Genomic DNA, 18,865 nt, shown 5'->3' on the forward strand with positions numbered 1-18,865 from the left:
GCTACTGAACTGTACACTTTAGAAAGGTTAAAATGGTCGATTTTTTTATTATGTGTACTTTTACCACAATTATGCAAAGAGGAAAATGAAATCTAAATAGCAATTGTGTTCTTCTCTACACAAGTAGAGCTTATTAGGAGTACTCTGGGGGGGCGGGATGGTGCAGTCAGTTGAGCATCCGATGCTTGATTTCGGCTCAGGTCACAATCCCAGTGTTGTGGGATCAAGTCCCGCACCAGGCTCCATGCTGAGTGTGGAGCCTGCTTGGGATTCTCTCTCTCTCTCTCTCTCTCTCTCTCTGTCTCTCTCTCCCTCTGCCCCTCTTCCCTTGCTCATGCTCTCTCTCTAAAAATAAAAATTAAAAAAAAAAAGTATTCTAGAGACACAGGAAATTATCAAATCTGTTCTGATGCTTACAACAACATGGGCCGTTTAAATCCTGTGACTTCCCTCAGAAAAACACACAGTTTTAGATATCCTCCTATAAATGGGAAAAATATGCAAAACCAAGGAGAGAGAGGAAATGAACCGCTTCAATGGCAGGTTCTCTCAGAGGATCGACATCACTGGTTTACTTTGGTTCTCTGCCTCTCGCCACCTCCCCCTCACCGCCTCCCCCTCCCCCCCCCCCCCCCCCCCACCCACCGCANTGAGGAAGGTTCTCACTCTCATTCAGGAGAAGTCTCATCCGTTTCATTCTGACCCACCCGGCCCCTGTGGCTCTGGATGTGCTCAGACCTCCCCACCTGCACAAAGCTAGGTGAGCTGGCTCTCCCCACAGCACGGCCTTCTCCTGGGGGGCTGCTGTGGGGCCAGATAACAGGGAGGGCTTCCCGTGCAGACGGACTCCTGGACTCACACACTAGTGTACCCTGCAATTCACTAATTCTTGATTTACTTATCCCTACAGTGTGCACATGACCAATCCCCTTTCCTCCCACAACGTGGTGAAGATCAAATTGGTAACAGTACCTGTTAGAGCACCTAGCACAGGGCCCGGCTCACCTTAAACGCTCGATACATATCAGCTGCAAATGGTCATGTTTACCAGTTTCCCCCTACACCAAACTTCTAGAAATTACAGTCCATCCTCAGTCCCTTTTACTCTTTCCCATCAGCTCACTGCAACCCTTCTGCCCCCTTCACTCCATGAACACTGTTCTGGCGGAGGTTACCGCTGACCTTGTAACTGAAACACTTAGTGGAGATTCTTCAGCTCGGATCTTAACTAGATCTCTTCACAGCAGCCAACAGGGCTGGCCACGCACGACGCTGATAAATGCCAGCAGCTGGACTGCAGCTTCTGTCCCTCTACTCAGCGCCCCTTAGAGGGGCGACACAGATGGGGGTGGGGGGCCTGGATGTTTCTCTTCAAATCCTGAGCACCTAGCGCAATATGGAAGACACCCTTGGCATCCTGACAGGTCACCTGGAATCCCTAGAACTAACATGTGCCTCTGTCAGGCAAACCTTTCAAGGAATGCAGATCACCTAGGATTCTCCTGGGACCTTTACACCGTCCCCCAACCCCTGCAATGTTAAGCCCTGACTTGGCCCCTACTCACCCTCAATCCGCTCACACAGCTTGTGCAGGCCCTGTAGGGGGCAGCCCTCACACAGCTGGGCCGCGGTTTTCGCCGTCTGCTGCACGGCAGCCACAGTGAAAGCCTGCTTCAGGGTCATCATAATCTCATCAACCTGATCAGAGAGAAAACAGATAGATGGTAACCAGCAAAAAGCCCGTTTAAGAGGAGTGGAGAAGGGGCGCCTGGGTGGCTCAGTTGGTTGAGTGTCCGACTTCGGCTCAGATCATGATCTCATGGTTTATGGGTTCAAGCCCCGCATCAGGCTCTGTGCTGACAGCTCAGAGCCTAAAGTCTGCTTTGGATTCTGTCTCCCTCTCCCTCTTCCCTCCCTCGCCCCCACTGTCTCCCAAAAGTAAACAAACAACAAAGAGATGAGTGGGGCTGAGGGGTGCCTGGGTGGCTCAGCTGGTCAAGCCTCTGACTTGGCTCAGGGCATGATCTCACGGTTTGGGATTTGAAGCCCCACATTAGGCTCTGTGCTGAGAGCACAGAGACTGCTTGGGATTCTCGCTTTCTTTGCTCCTCCCCCGCTTGTGTGTACCCATTCTCAAAATAAGTAAATACACTTAAAAAAAAAAATGAGTGGGGCTGAGATTTTAGGACTCTGAGCAAAGACTTAGTATTTGAAGATTTGGGGGGGACCATGAATCAGTGACAAACAATAATCATTATTGTAGTATCAGCTAGGATTATAGCCTTAAAAGCACTACCTAGATGTTCAAAACTCTTAAAAGAGATAAGGTAAAAACTAAAACCATAAATTCAATACTGACAAAAAAGCCAACACCTCTGGACCAAAAATCCAAAATGACATTAACACTGGCCCGAGGGCTAAGTGAGCAGGTTCCCCAAGAACAATGCAAACTGCAGACACATACCCAAATACATCTTGCGTGTACACCAGCTGGTTATTGAATAGTCATGATGAACAATTAAATACTGACACCCTGATGAAGCTGTATGGTTTGCTAAGGGAAGAAAAACTTGGAGGGGTTGAAATTCCACATGAATAAGGTTTCCAGGAGCGAGCTCACAGTCTCACTTACCAGAGCCTCATTTGTGCACTGAAACACGTAACAGACGAAATGAAAGCCTCCGCCCCCGGAAGCCTCTCGGCAGATAAACCCAAAGTGGTCCACATGTCTGATACCCTGGTGAAGGCAGGGGAGAGAGGAAGGAACATTGAGCCACATCCACACGAGGGCACAACTGTCAGAGGGTGACTTAAGGCTGACAGAGCACAGTCTTCTAGAGCTCTATGAAGTTAGTTTCTCAGGTTTCCTGAAGCACAGTTGATACCAAATGTTACACTACTATCAGGTGTGCGATGTAGCGATTGGACAAGTCTGTATGTTACGCTGTGCTCACCACCAGTGTGGCTACCATCTGGCCCCATCCAGTGCGATTAGGACACCCCTGCCTATACTCCCCAGGCTGTACCTTTCATCCCTGTGACTTATGCATCCCGTAACGGAAAGCCTGGATCCCCAACTCCTCTCCCCTCTGGCAATCATCAGTTTGTTCTCTGCATATTTAGGTATAGTTCTGCTTTTTGTTTACTCATTTGTTTTTTAGATTCCACATAATAAGCCAAGTCATGTGGTATTTGTTTTTCCTGGACTGATTTCCCTTAGCATAATACCATCTAGGTCCATCCATATCGTCACAAATGGCAAGATCTCCATCTTTTTTTATTGTCAAGTAATGTTCGTGTGTGTGTGTGTGTATACCACACCTTCTTTGTCCACTTATTTATGGACACTTGGGTTGCTTCCATGTCTTAACTACAATATAAATAAGGCTGTAATAAAAATAGGAATACGCCGATCTTTTTGAATTAGTGTTTTTGTTTCTTTGGATAAATACCCAGTAGTGACATTATGGGATCCTATGGTAGGTCTATTTTTAATGTTTTGAGGAACTCCATACTGTTTTCCACAGCAGCTGCACCAGTTTACATTCCCACTAGCAGTGCACGAGGGTTCCTTTTTCTCCACATCCTTGTCAATACTTGTTTCTTGTCTTTATTTTAGCCATTCTAACAAGTATAAGGGGATAGCTCATTTGCATTTTGATTTGCATTTTCCTGATGATTGTGCATGTTTTCATGTGCCTGTTGGCTATCTGTGTATCTTTGGAAAAAATGTCTATTCAGCTTCTCTGCCCATTTTTCAATTAGATTATTTGTTTTTCTGATGTTGAGTCGTGTAAGTACTTTATCTACTTTGGATATTAACCTCTCATGGGATATTATCAATTGCAAATATCTTCTCCCATTCAGTAAGCTGCTTTTTTCATTTTGTCGTTGGCTTCCTTCTCTATGCAAAAGCTTTTTATTTTGGCTTAATCCCAATAATTTATTTTTGCTTTTGTTTCTCTTGCCTGAGGAGATATTTAGAAAATTCTGCAATAGCCAATGTCAAAGAAATTCCTGCCTACGTTTTCTTCTAGGAGTTTCATGGTTTCATGCCTCATGTTTAGGCCTTTAATCCATTTTGAGTTTATTTTTGTGTCTGGTATGAGCAAGTGGTCCAGTGTGCTTCTCTTACATGTAGCTGTCCAGTTCTCCCTGGGCCACTGCAGAGGTGACAGTCTTTTCCCCACTGTAAACTCTTGCCTCCTTTGTCACAAATTGACCATATGATTATGGGTTTCTTTCTCGGTTTTCTATTCTGTTCCGCTGATCTATGGGTCCATTTTTGTGCCAGGACTGTACTATTTTGAATATTACAACTCTGTAGTCTGTCTTAAAATCTGGAATTGTGATATGTCCAGCTTTGCTGTTCTCAAGATGGCCTTGGCTATTTGGGGTCTTTTGTGGTTCCAGACAATCTTCTGAGATATTTTAGAGATAATTTAAATATCTAAAAACATGTCTTAAATATGAAGATTAACATCATTCTACTATAATGTTATTCTGATTACCCATATAAAACAAGAAGAACTGAAAGCCAGAGTTTTTAATGTTCATTTTAGTACTAAAAGAAGTGGAGAAAAGTGGACGCAGAAAGATGAGAACTTTTTTTAGGTATCAAAGAATAAAAATCGACTTCAAAAATCCAAAGTAGGTAAGAGATTAATGAAGAAACACAACTACCCACACACATGCACACACTCACATGCACACACGGTTACAAAGGTTAAAAATATATATATATTAAACACATCTGTACTCCTAAAAGAACAGGTAAGAACTTCACTGGTATACAGAATGAGTCACAAAGCGTATACAGAAAGCAGAGACTTCTAAATGTACAATATTAAGGCCAAACTGGTACGCTATCATTTTCCAAAAGCTCTTGTGAATAAATATGTAAACTTGGTTTGAAAGTATCACCTAAGAGGCACCTGATACAGAGAAGACCTAGAACATAAATATTAATATGTGACTATCTCCAGAAAGGACCAGCATGCCAAGATACAAGTGCTAAGAATAATAACTTGAAATTTGGGTCATCGTGTAAACTTGTGAGCTGCAGCCTTTAGGAAATAATAAAACTGCAGTACGAAAAAGCAAACCTTAAACTTTAGTATTTCAATAGAAATAGCAAATTGAGATTAAATTCTGTGGATAATCTCAGGTTGAACATTTTCCAATAAATGGGCAATCGCTGACATATCTCAATCAATGTTCTCCAACAGTAAGGCAAGCACATGCCAGGTATTGGTTCTGGGGAAGAAGATTTCGAAAAATTTATTTTGCAAATGGTTCCCTATCCAACTATAGAAGGAACATTGATTATATTCACATTTTGGGAAAAGGGTTCAAGAGAGAAATTTTTTTACCTGAGTCATGGTATAAACCAGCAATGAGATTTTCATTACATCCAATTATGAGAAAATGGAAGTGAGGAAATGAGAAGCAAGAGTTTTCAAAAAAATAGCTAAACAATAACTTTAAATGATTTCATATTTGTTAGGAAGACACTGAGTTCAACTGACATAGCCTATTACAACTGATTCTCCAAAATCTCCCTATGAAACACGGCTCAGGAAACTATTAAGAAAGAATCAGGGGCGCCTGGGAGGCTCAGTCGGTTGTGTCCAACTTGTGCTTGGGTCATAATCTAGCAGTTCCCGATTTCGAGCACCGCATCAGGCTCTGTGTTGACAGCTCGGAGCCTGGAGCTTGCTTCACATTCTGTGTGTGTGTCTCTCTCTCTCTGCCTCTCCCCTGCTCATACTCTCTCTCTCTCTCTCNTCACATTTGTGCGTGTGTCTCTCTCTCTGCCTCTCCCCTGCTCATACTCTCTCTCTCTCTCTCTCTCCCCCCAAAATAAATACCAAAACAAATTTTTTTAAAAGAAAGAATCAAGCAGGCACTGTATTCTGAGGAAAATATCCTTAATCGTTATTTTAAAGAAATAATGACTGGCACCTAAAAGAAGTTAAGAATTTTTATAAAGTAGAAATTGAGAATCTATTTAAAAACATTTACACGTATATATGAATATATATGTAAAACATGCATGCACACACACACACACATCTGGAATTGTGACTACAGAACATTACCACCAATAATTAAAAAAAGAAAAGTACATGTATTTTTTTCCAGTAGGTTATTGTTGCTAATAGCAAACTTAATTTCAAAATTATATGTGTATTTTGCCTTAATATACCAAACCAGAGAAGAAATGCAAGATCACAAGTCAAGTACACCCAGAAAGCATACATCTTTTGACCTTTTAGCACTTCTGTCGAATGACAGATAATAAAAGAATTCATTAAAAATGCAAATGCAAATGAACCTTTAACCCATCTCCATTTACCTGAGAGCAAAAGGATATTTCCTTAAAATTTTTCTCCAATGCTATTTTTTTGGTGTCAGGACTGATGAGGTAAACTTCAGACTGGCCAATCTTAAAAGACAAAAAAAAGAAACTAGTTTTTCATGAAAACTGAGCTCAAATTTATTACACAAACTTTCTCATTTTGTGGTCTATGAAAATACAGAAGAAGAGGGGCAAGTTCCTCTAAAGTCCTGGTGAGTTCGCGGCAAAGGAAGACCTCTGGGGGCTTTGGTTCACCCTGGGGATTTCAGGCAGCCCCACACAGCTATTAGTATATTCACCTGGATAGGACAGCGGTCTTCTTCTTTTTTAATGTTTATTTATTTTTGAGAGAGAGAGAGGGCAAGCAGAGAAGAGGCAGAGAGAGAGAGACACACACACAGAATCAGAAACAGGCTCCCAGCTCTGAGTTGTCAGCACAGAGCCTAAAGCGGGGCTCGAACTCACGAACCAGGAGATCATGATCTGAGCTGAAGTCGGACACTTAACTGAAAGCCACCCAGGTGCCCCTAAAGCAGTCTTTTTTGAGATGAAAGAAGTGAATATCCAAAAGTTAGCAATAAAACCTCAGATGCTACATCTCCCCTTTGTAAGAAGTGAGGTGTCCATAAAAGTGAATCTTCCAGAAAGGGTTCTCTTTTGAAACTTCCAAAAGACTTTCTAATGACAGGTGGGTTTTTTAGGTTTTTTTTTCTTTTTTACTGAAGAGTCTTTTAAAATTCTTGTTAAAATAACCTACCATCGTTGAGTACATACTATGTGTTCAAAGTTAGAGCATTAGGGGCACCTGGGTGGCTCAGCTAGTTAAGCATTTGACTCTTGGTTTCGGCTCAGGTCATGCATTATCTCATGGTTTGTGAGTTCAAGTCCCCACACTGGGCTCTGGGCTGACAGCATGGAGCCTGCTTAGGATTCTCTCCCTCCCTCCCTCCCACTGCTCCTCCCTGGCTCACTCACGTGCTTGCTCTCTCTCTCTCTCTCTCAAAATAAATAAATAAACTTAAATTTAAAAAAATAAAGTTTGGGGCGCCAGGGTGGCTCAGTTGGTTAAGCGTCCAACTTAGGCTCAGGTCATGATCTCATGGTTTGTGAGTTCGAGCCCCGTGTCAGGCTCTGTGCTGACAGCCAGCTCAGAGCCTGGAGCCTGCTTCTGATTTTGTGTCTCCCTCTCTCTCTGACCCTCCCCTGCTCACACTGTCTCACTGTCTCTCTCTCTCTCTCTCTCTCTCTCAGAAATAAATTAAAAAGTAAAAAAATTTTTTAATAAATAAATAAAATTCCAGTATTAGCATATATTAATACTGCATTACAGCCTTGAGTCAGCACAATATACTCCATTATAGCAGAGGACTGTGTTGCCGCAGCCCATCCCTGCCTCAAGGGCCTTCTCACTTGCTGCTTCTGAACCCAGCAGACTCCAACTAGAAGAATATCTAGTTGGCCACACTGAACCTCTGCTCAGTGAAAAATCACTTCCTCCAAGAAGCCTTCCTGGAATCCTCAGATGTTCTCACAGCATCCTCTACTTCTCCTTTGTGGCATTTATCACAACTGTAATGAGACCATTACTTGTACGACTGGCTGTCAGTCCCCCTTACTGGAATCTAAATTCCACGTGGGCACAGACCATGCGTGTCCTATTCACTGCTACAGCTTCTAGCATTCTGAAAGGGACCCCATACACAGCAGTCACACACTAAGTACTTGAAAATGCATGCGCTGAGTAGCTTTCACAATGACACCACGAGTATTATCTTTTTAAACACAGATCACAGACTAAAATGCATAAGCCTGATGCCGACATAGCACTCTTTTCAGTACACTAGGCCCACGATGAAAACAGGAAGGAAACAGCCCTATGTACCCACTGATATCATCTTCATCTTAAACCTGCTACATCCAACATCCCATTAACCTAAGTAGCAGCTTCCTTACCTGTTGGCCATCTCACTGCCCTGAGTTAGGCACAAAAACATTACACTTATGGTAATTTTGCTCTCACTAGAGTATCAGTCACAACATTCTAGAAGGGGGCTAAGGAAGAACCAGTTCCCTGTACTGTCAGAGGCCAGCCCCCTGCTGGGACAGCCCCAAGTCCCATCAGCTCAGACCCAGGGGACTCCCAAGGAGGGCAAGCCCATCCAGAAGAGCCCAGGGCAGTACAGAACCCAGGAATCCCAAGTGCCAAGGACAGCTTCCCTATGCGTTCCTTTTCTGGCACCCGGCTACTAGTTTACCAAACCTCTTCTAGAAAACAAGGGAGTAAGCAATTAGCTAAACTATTATTTGTTTGGAGATAAATTTTAAATATCATGTTCTCTCCAGACCCAATTATTCTGATTAACAAAGGATAAATATTTTTTATAAATAGAAACAGTAAAGAGGGAGTATTTTCCAATTAAAAGATTTTGTTGAAATATTTTTCTTGAAATTAATATACATTTAAAAAAAACCTTTTGGGGTCTCTTACATGTGTTACTTGTTCCTTCTTTAAAAGGTACCTTTCAACCAAATTGGGGAGCGAGTAGAGATAAAAACATACAAGGATATAAGATGGATTCTCTTTAGGGTGTGCCTGGTTAAGCATTCGACTTTGGCTCAGGTCATGATCTCACGGTTCATGAGTTCAAGCCCTGCACTGAGCTCCATGCTGGTGGTGCACAGCCTGCTTGGGATTCTCTCTCTCTCTCCCTCTCTCTCTCTCCTCCTTCTCCACTTGTGTGTGCTCTCTCTCTTTCTCAAATAAACTTAAAAAAAAAAAAAAAAGGATGGATTCTCTTGAGGTTTCCAATGATGATTTTATTTGTATCTTTTAAATATTTAGAGAGAGAGAGAGCGCGCGAAAGAGCAAGCGGCCAGGGCGTGAGCAGAGCAGGCACAGAGAGAGAGGGAGACATAGAATCCGAAGCAGGCTCTGAACTGTCCGGCCACTGCTGGACATGGGGCTTGAACTCATGAAATGTGAGATCATGACCTAAGCCAAAGTCAGATGCTCAACCAACTGAGCCACCCAGGCACCCCTCCAACAATGACTTTAAACATCTAAAACTAAAGGATTTTATCCTGAGGAAAGGATTTACTTTAAAATTAGATTCACACATAAATCCAAAAGCAATTTACTAAGAATCTGTGCGCAATAAAGCAGATTTCTATTGAACCTGTCTCTCACACCGGGGATGAGCCCGGGGCTTGATGGCATTTTACCGTGAAGAGCATCGTTCGATTTTCCTCAATATCTGTCGGCTGCACAACATTGTGTCCGCTAATTAGGTGGTTCTCGATGTCGTTTTCCTCAAAGGACCTGAAAAAACTACTACTTCGAAGGCTTCCATCTTGAAATTCCTTCTTAAAGGCCAAAGAGCGCAAGCCAGGCTGGGAGAAGGATTTGCGCATGGGCCTCCCGCCCTGCTCCCCGTTCCCCACCGGCTGGAGCACGGATCGGAACTTGTCCGTGAAGGACAGCCCTCCCACAGGATTTGGGGGTTCAGAATCCTGGGAGACCAGGTCAGATTCGGCTTTCCGGCTGCAGCTGACGTGATTGAACTTCTCAATGCACTCGTCGATCAGGGCCGGGGGGGCCTTCTTGTGAGCCACTGTCACTCGGCCACAGAAGAGCACCTCAAACTTCTTGGCAAACGTGTCATCGAACTCGGACGGGCACTGGAGCTCCTCCTGGCGGGCAACCTTCCCGGCCTGTCGGATGGAGCTGATGATCTCAGGCACCTGCCAGGAAAGGAAGAGTGTTACTTGGAACATGGAGTAGGTGGTATTCCCACGGTGGTGTGTGCACACGTGTACACACACACACACACACACACACACACACACACACGAATACACAAGGAACCAACGCTATGCTCTCCCCAAACACTCCACTGCATACTCCATGGCACTGAAGCAGATCCATGGGGACCGTGGGACCGGAAATGTCTTCCCACGACATGCACAACTTTGACAGAGAGGAGAAGAGGAACAATATCGATGAAGCACCTCTTCATGCCAGGGTCTATGCTAGAGGACTGACATGCCCACGACACTCTACAAGCTTGCGTGACAAGCCCATGGACGCACAACCTGGTGTGGTAAGCCGTGGAGGCAAACCTGCGTCAGTCCCACTTCAAAGCCACAGTCCTCTCTGCAGCAGCTGTCACCCCTCAAAGAGGTGCGCCTCCAATGTGGCTCCACCAAAACATTTTCCCACATTTCACGGCAGTCAGCCTTGGCACGTCTTCCACAATAAATGCATGGAATGACGATGACAAGTGAGGACTGAAATTACCTCAGAAGATGATACTTCTTCAAATCACAACATCATTATTCTCTTCAAGGACACCTGACAATGTACTGCCCAGCCCCATACTTCCTCACCGCTGAATAGTGCTGACTACCGAGCTAGAAGGCTTTAGCCAAGGAGCGAGCAACCAAGACCAGATCATTATCACGGTAACACATGGGGCCTCTTCCCACAGACTCCAAAGCCTTTGGGCTCAGGGCAGAGCCACGATCAAGAGAATGAGTGAAAGGGTCTCGTGTGCTGTCCTCATTCCTACTGCCACAGCCTCTCCTCAGGAGCTTCCAACAGGAGCCCAAAAGGCAGCAGCAGACATAGATGTGCAACCACAGCAAGTACCTGTGTGGTCACGTAGATGAAGTACAGCCACATCACTAACGCAAGACAGGCGCGAATTCAATCTTCCCGAGGAAGGACCTAGTTTTTGTTATGACCTAAACCCCAAAGCAGTTTTTTTTTTCCTTTTCTCTATGTAAGAAAATTCAATTTAAGGCCCAATACCCATAGGCTCAATGTCTTCTAACAACATTATAGAGGAAAGAACAGCAACAACAAAAAGCCTGTTACAATTCAGGCCAAAGATCAACACATACACCATAGGGAGACGGTTATAGATTTAGAACATATGCTTATATTCTGTAACACCCAATGGCGCCAAAGGTTTTTCTTTGTGATTTCATATCAAGCACATCTTAAAGGCAGGATCTCTGCTGTAAAGATTATGATATACCCTTCCAAGGCAGTTTATCATGCAAGGAGTTAAGATATATCTAGATATAGTCTATATTTTAGACACTGATTACTGAAGCATAAGAGCTAAACAATACGAAGTAAGCCAACGTCTCAGCACATGTCAAGCCTCCCTTTGCAGAGTGCTTGCGCTGTAGCCAGTCTGCTACCGCCGAGTCACATACACACGGAGACCTGAAGACGGTTAGTGGAAAAGTCAGGACAGAGAGAAGAGGGAGGAAGCCTAGGAACGTTTAAACGTTTTGTGACGTTTAAAGTTCACGCCTTTGCCAACGAGTCACTACAGGCCCTTGGCCAAAACTGCTTCAGATTCTCAAAACAAACAAACAAAAAAAACTTAAGAAGATTTTTCAGGTAAAAGTTATTTCTGTAAAGAATTTTCAAATAACCAATTCCTGCAAGTAAATAACCTCGCTGCTTTTCTGAGCAAGTGTAGGAAATTATCTTATCAGGGGTCACATTATTAAACGTACTCTCTGAACAGAAAAGTCAAAGCTCACGTAGCCTTCTGGAACTTGTTAAAGTAACTGCCATTTCTCTGTGCTGGGTCTTCCACTGCCTCTGAGGTGATGGCATTTTTCATTATATAATCAAAGGAAAGAGAAAATGTTTGAAGGCTTGTGAATTTATGGTGACTTGGCAGCAAACAGCACAGACACAAGTAAGACACAAAGTGGAGCACCTGACAGCTCCCTCACTTCACAAGGTCAGAAGAGGCTGAGGAGGCCATCACAACCCTGGCCAGGGCTGAGGCTGTGGAAGATTTTCCGACGGCCGTTCTCTCCTGCACAGCAATCACCACCCTTGCGAGGTGGCATTAGCCCAAGACCAGCGCCCCTTCTCCTTGCTCTGGCGAGTTATAATATGGGTCTAAAAGAGAGAACTGGGTTAAAAAGAATCACTGTGATCCTGACCAGAATAGAACCATCTCAGAATATTTGACAGAATACCGCCTAACATAATTTCAGCAATACATTGTGAACAGTTACAGATCTAATGTTTTAAAATTACCATAAGTAAGACAGGAGACTTAAAAAAAAAAAATGACTCCACCTGGGTGTAAGTTTGTAAATCTGTGGTTCCCTTTACCAGAACAGGCCCGGAGCACTGCTTCTCAAGAAATGAAGGCGTAACATCCACTTGTGATGAATCTTGAATTTTCCATTCGTTCTTTATAACTGTCCTGGACCCACCTACACTGTTAATTGTTACAGGAGGGAACTGAGTCATTTACCTCACTTTATTTCCAAACACTTTTCTAGGTATCACTGGAGGCTAGGAGGTGAGGGTCCGGAAGTACGAGATGGAAGCAAGCCAGTCCTGCCCAGGCAGGCAGTGGAGACCCTGGGAGGGTCAGCTAGAACATTTGCAGTCCTGAGATGGGGCCTGCTGGGAGCCTGAACACAGACTGGGTCAAGTGCAAGGCTGGGTAAAGGATCCCGGAAGACAGCATATACAAGATTTGCCGGCTCTCTGGATGTGGGAGTTGAGGGCATGAAAGTCAGTAGGTGGCTTGGAGACACCGCCTTAGGCTGCATACACAGCGAACACAGGAGGCAGCTGAAGGGGACATGAGGAGCTTGGCTTCTGTACATGCTGAGTAGGACCAGGAAGACTTGAAAGTAAAGGCATCTAGTCGGCAGTTGGGCAAATGGGCCTGGAGTCCAAGACAGGAGATGGAGACTGGGATATCAACAGCTCACGTACGAGAGGCGGCTAACACCCTGGGAACAGAAAAAGGGGAAGCAAAGGAAAAAGGCAAAGATGGGACTGTAGGCTACACCGACGTCTCCCGTGTAGAGAAACGAAGTAATCGCAGGCAGAGGAGGAGGAAGGGAAGCAGTCAAGGACATCAGAGATGTCAACCAAGGGACAGGAAGCCACTGAGAAGCAGCAGTGGCTGGGGTTGGCAGCTTATAAGAGACACATAAAAATAAAGGGAGGGATGTCAATACTCAACGCCAAAATAAACAAACTTAACTGAAGAGTGTCTCAAGGTAAAACTTCAGGCTATGAGAACATATGTGTCAAATTACAATATCGATCGCAAATATATTGACCCTTTTAAGGCAAGTACACCAAGGCCAGTGGAATTTACTTCCATCGATACAATCTGGGCACTTTTTTTAGTGCAGCCACGGCAGCAATGTCCACGTCATTTCTGACCACAGATCAGCGGACCGAGTAAATCAAAGCCAACGGCGGCCGAAACAAGAACCTGAAAAGCATCACACTGCGATAAACCCAGTAAGGGTTTGAGGCTGTATTTCCTTTTACACTGGGAATCACAACAAAAAATATTAAAATGAATCCCCAATAATGAAGAAAAATGCCCTGTTTAGACATCAATTTCTTAAACTGCTCTTCTGTCGGCCTCTTTGAGTCTATACTAAAGCTCCTTTTTAAAGTAAAGCTACACCTTATTTCACAACCACAACAACTTTCCCCCGAATTCACATACTAGCAAAGGCACGGTAGGTGTGTATATGGTTTCTGTGGAAGGCTTAAGGGAGCATTGTTTGAGAAGTTACCAGAAAACCATAGTGTAAGAGAATTAGAAACATTCACTTCTGTAGATAAAGTCCTCACTTAAACATTTGGGTAAACTGTTTTGGTAAGGATTTAGGGATTTTTAAGGGATAATAAACACACAGCAAGTGTAATTTTATGCAAAAGGACTTAGGAAAGAGCTTCTAAAACAATAGTTGGAATGAGAAACCATTTTACGTTACATTGATTCCTGTGTTTTGCTGCCAACTAGTAACAAATAAGTATGAAATGAATCTGAAGAAGCCCACGTCTGTATTTAAAATCCTTCACAAACTGCAAAAATATGGCAGGCCACACTGTGCTTTGTCTCTTGGATGAATACCCTCTCGCTGCAAAAAGTTAAAACAAATTCTAAGGGAAAATTATTCTGCATAATTATTTTCCAGAAGGAACAGACTTGTGTTTCGTTTTGTTGGTAGTGAGTGGGTTTTTTTTGTTTTTTTGTTTTTTAATATTTGTTGGTCAGAAAGGTAAATAGGGGAAGAAAACTAAATTAAACCAAGAATTTTGTCTGTCTTACATGCCTTGAATTTTAAACAAAACACTTCAGGGAATGTCTTCTTACTCGTGCTCATTACTTAAATTATTTAAAGAGAATAAAACACCTGTCTGACACCATCCGGATAAGACACATGTGAACACTCATATTGTCCAACATACTGGCCTGTTGAGACTAGATTCAACACAGCGATGTGAATACACTCATACACTGAATAAGACAGGACTCCTCCTGACCTGAGAGGCTCACAATCTAGGAAATAAAAGACACTCTAAACATATCATCTCCAGTACAATGTGACAGATGCTAGAACACAAACATGAGCAAAGTGACCGAATGTGTCCTAGAGAAGGCTGGTCCTGAGTAGAGGCCTCTCTTATCTGCCTGTCAGTCACAGATCCTCCCGGTGAATGTCCCAACTTCTGCTTTATGCTTACAATTAGCCCAAAGGTCAGACTCATGGGCTAGGTCTTCCAGAAAGAGAAATCAGACTTGCTCATTAGCTGACTGAGGAAGCAGCTGGCACCTAAGAAATGCTAATGGCCACTGGCCCCTAACACAGGGCCACCCACCTCATTCATCCTGTCCTTCTATCCTTTGGGTCTTGATCTTTCCTCCCGTGTAAAACAGAAGGAGTATTCTGCTTCTCTAGTTCTGAAATGGCAAACTAGACAAACGCTTAGCTTTCAAACCCCATGAAAAGAAGTCTCTGCAAACACAAACCCCAGCATCCTACTCCAAAATAATCATTTGAAAGGTTCACTACAACCTTTTCACTAAACCAACGTTTCTACAAATGTGTAAAACAAGGAGACAAAAACCAATGCAAGTGATTTCATGACTGCAGGGGCTAAGGAAAGAGGGTGGGGCAGGTAAGCAAGAAGGGTAAGAGAAGGGATGGCGGTAAGATTGTAAAATTATTTTGTAAATTTTCTAAAATGATGTTTAAAAGTCTTGATTGGCTGGCATCAATACTGAAAGATCATTTTGGTAATGATCAACCTGGGAACAGAAGGCCTCAAAATCTAGTCCTCTTCATTCGATGCATTGGTTCTCAACTCAGGATTTAAAGAAAAACTAATGTCTGGCCGCACCCCAGCCTGGCTGGAGCAGCCTGGCTGGAGGTGGGGCCCGGGCACCTGCAGTGTTCAGAAGCGCTGGGCAGTTCTGACGGGCAGAATCCCTGATGTATCTGTCGCCGTCCCTCCTCATGTCCCAAGGTAAGGAATGCTCGCTCCTCACCATGTCCCCCACACCATCATACCCCAAACCTATTGACTATTAAGGTCCTGGGCAAGCTGTGCGCTTCAGCAGCACTGAAGCAGCTCAACTGCACAGCCCCACACCATGCGTGGAACAGACATGAACAAACGAGTGAAAACAAACAAACAACAAAAACCAAATTGCCACAGATTTTTGACAAGCTGTTTATACCATTTAAGGGCAAATTTGATTTGCAAATAAATTCACCACGTCTCCAACGTCTCAGCTCATTAAACGCGTATGTGCCTATAAGGAATGCTACTCTATAATTCTGATTCAAGTTTACTACATTAATCTCTCAAAGATTAAGAAACACTCATAAACATAATGAGCTAGCAGTTAATCACAGCAATTACCCAATATTGGTATGTACGTCACATAATCTTTGAAGAGGGACACTAAGATCCCTTTTCTACAAGGCAGGGAACTATAAACGTGTAAATAAACATACTGAGAGAAAACATTAAACAAAGCGCCGGTTCCTTCTCCAGGACGAACGCCACAATCAGTTTTTATAAATGATGCCCTTTGGAAATCCTGCCACCGACAGATCATGAATAAAGGAATCTTTGGTCATTTAGTGTATACTCATAAACAAAACAGCAAAATCAGCTAGAGCTCTGGACAGCACTAAGGATTCTAAAATCATCCATTCTTCCTAAAATCATCCAAGACCAAATATATTGAACTCATCAAAACTCACTTTCAGGCTAACAAGTGCCCATGTACTGTCATTTCATGTCCAAATCAATCTTCGGTGAAGCACTTACAGGAGATATGGACCTTCTATCAGGCAACAGACCCAAGAGTCCTTCTACCTGTTCCCATTTACACCTCAAAACCGAAGTCCTTGACAATCTCAGAGCAGGTAAAAGCAGTTAAAGCCCTAGTGCAGGAGCCTGCACCCCAGCCCAGGGCACCCCAAACAGAGATGCATCCTGGCTCAGCAACAGACGCAGGCGAGGTCACAGCGTGCGAGGACAGTCACAGCGCATGCGAGGACGGTCACGGCATTACTGACAGTTCAAAACTAGGACAAAACACTGCCCAGCTACAGCAGTGACAAATATGCTGTATTCATATAATCACAAACATGCAGAAGGAGAATAAACAAGCTATTCTACGTGCAACAACACGGGTAAACACTCATAATCCTCCTGTTGAGTGAAAACGACAGGTATAACAGAATCATCGGGCAGAATTTCGCTTGTGCAAAATTTCAAACACAGGCAAAACTAAACTATGAAGACAAGACAGGGCAGCGATGACCTCTGGAGGAGTGACTGGGAGTGCGCCCGTGGGCTTCTAGACTGTTCTTATTCATCCGGGTGCTGACTGTACAAGATTACTCAAACTTTGAAGGCCCTGAGTACATGATTTATGTATGATTCTGTTCATATAACATCAATGAAAATTATATGAAAAAATAGTATTTTCACAAGCATGACAGAATTTGATTGAGAAAAGGGTACAGAAATACTAGTCCCAAGTAACCCGCTAATGAAATGAGCTGAAGGGTCAGGCCAGCACGTGCCTGACGCCAAGACACAACGTCTGGCCACCACACCCAGACTTCATTCTCAATTCAAAGACTCCTGGCTCCTGCGGTGGCCCGTGTGCTGTTGTTGCTGCTGTGGTTGTTTGCTCTGGGAGCTTGTTTTAGTCTACACGGAATCTAGTGCCCTCTCCCCGAGTAATAAGTAGCACCTTGACCCACTCTCACTCCCATGGTCAGGTCCCAGCCCACCTCAGGAGTGGACTGGCAGCCCCAGACTAAACCAACCAGCATATTCTATCACCACCACCACCACCCCCCCAACACACACACATATAATTAGTTCGGGGCTGGTCACATAACCCAAGCCAGGCCAGGATGAGGCCAACGCATTTTAAAGAATGGGTAGGGGAAAAAAACTTGCTGTAGCTCCAACCAGGGGCAATTGTGCCCACCACCAGCCCCCCAGGAGACATTTTGGTTTGTCACCACTGGAGGGTAAGAGCCGCGACTGGCAGCCGGTTGGCAGAGGCCAGGGATGCACAGGAGAGCTCCCCGCACCAAAGAATTATCTTGCTCCAGGTGCAGTATTGCCCAGGTTGAGGAATCCTGCTTTTGGACTTAGAATTCTGAGGACTAAGCTTGGAATCGCTGGTGCATCACAAGCAGAGCCACGCCAGACAGTTCCAGAGGAGGTGAAACAGAGACAAGGAGGCAGAAGATGCAAGAATGATGCTTCTGACCTTTGAGGACCTGGATCCAGCCACTACTGAAGCCAATCAACTGGGATTCTTGTGACAATAAATTTTTGATTATGCCATTTTACACTTGGGTGTCTGTCACCTGCAACTAAGAGTGCTGTTCACACTCCCACCACATAAAAAACTATGCCAAATTCTACGGTGAGAACAGGGATGAATCGCATAGATCCTGTCCTTCAGGGAACCTACAATCTAGACAGAGGGGATAAAGAAATACACAAATGAGCAAACACTACAGAAGTAGAAGTGCTAAGGAGGGCAGGAAGATAGAGAAATGCAAATCTCAGTATGGAGTGCACTTCAAATAAATTATCAAGAGCAGATAGGAAGATTTAAATATTTACCAAAATCCTGCCCTTAGAATAAAACCAGCCACCAAAGACCTTCAGGGAGTCTGACTGACTCATTTTTTTCTCTATAAAAAAAGGGAATATATAAAATTTTAGATCACATCAAAAAACATTCAGGAAGAGCCAAAGTAGATTTCATGTGCAAACGACTTCATCACATGTTACTCCCATGCCTCTCTGCGCCCTGCCATGCTGAGTGAGAAAGGACTGTAATCATACATAATACGCAAAAGAACCGAGAAACAAGACCAAAATGAGGAATAATTTACAAGGTACGCACACACAGCCTTACACGGAGGTCTAGCTGAGCCACTCACCGACGATTCCACTCCGCTCCGGAGGTAACCTTCTTCCCTTGCAGCAGGGCCCCCCTGTGCAGCTGGACTGTGGCTGCTGGGGTCTCACGCGGCCCTGCCCTGGGTCCAAGCTTCACTTCCCTCCTCTCTGCTTACCTGCGAGCAGAATCCACCTCAACGGAAAACACAGCAAAGGAATTTTCTAGCTTCTACCAGCTCCCCAAGGGTAGG

The 18,865-nt window shown here is 44.1% G+C and overlaps 1 protein-coding gene across 1 annotated transcript in view; it reads right to left on the reverse strand.

Annotated features, from left to right (window-relative positions):
• Window positions 1–18,865, reverse strand: part of TBC1D1 (TBC1 domain family member 1) — a 220,461-nt gene that overhangs the window by 109,297 nt on the left and 92,299 nt on the right. The window contains exons 2-5 of the mRNA XM_077758874.1: window positions 9,584–10,102; window positions 6,359–6,448; window positions 2,633–2,737; window positions 1,566–1,698 (exon numbers count right to left, since the gene is read on the reverse strand). Of these exons, the coding sequence (XP_077615000.1) occupies window positions 1,566–1,698; window positions 2,633–2,737; window positions 6,359–6,448; window positions 9,584–10,102 (847 nt within the window). The remainder of the gene's footprint in view (window positions 1–1,565; window positions 1,699–2,632; window positions 2,738–6,358; window positions 6,449–9,583; window positions 10,103–18,865) is intronic.

This window comes from Crocuta crocuta, unplaced genomic scaffold (assembly GCF_008692635.1).
Source record: "Crocuta crocuta isolate KB4526 unplaced genomic scaffold, BGI_CrCroc_1.0 scaffold223, whole genome shotgun sequence".
Lineage (NCBI taxonomy): Eukaryota > Metazoa > Chordata > Mammalia > Carnivora > Hyaenidae > Crocuta > Crocuta crocuta.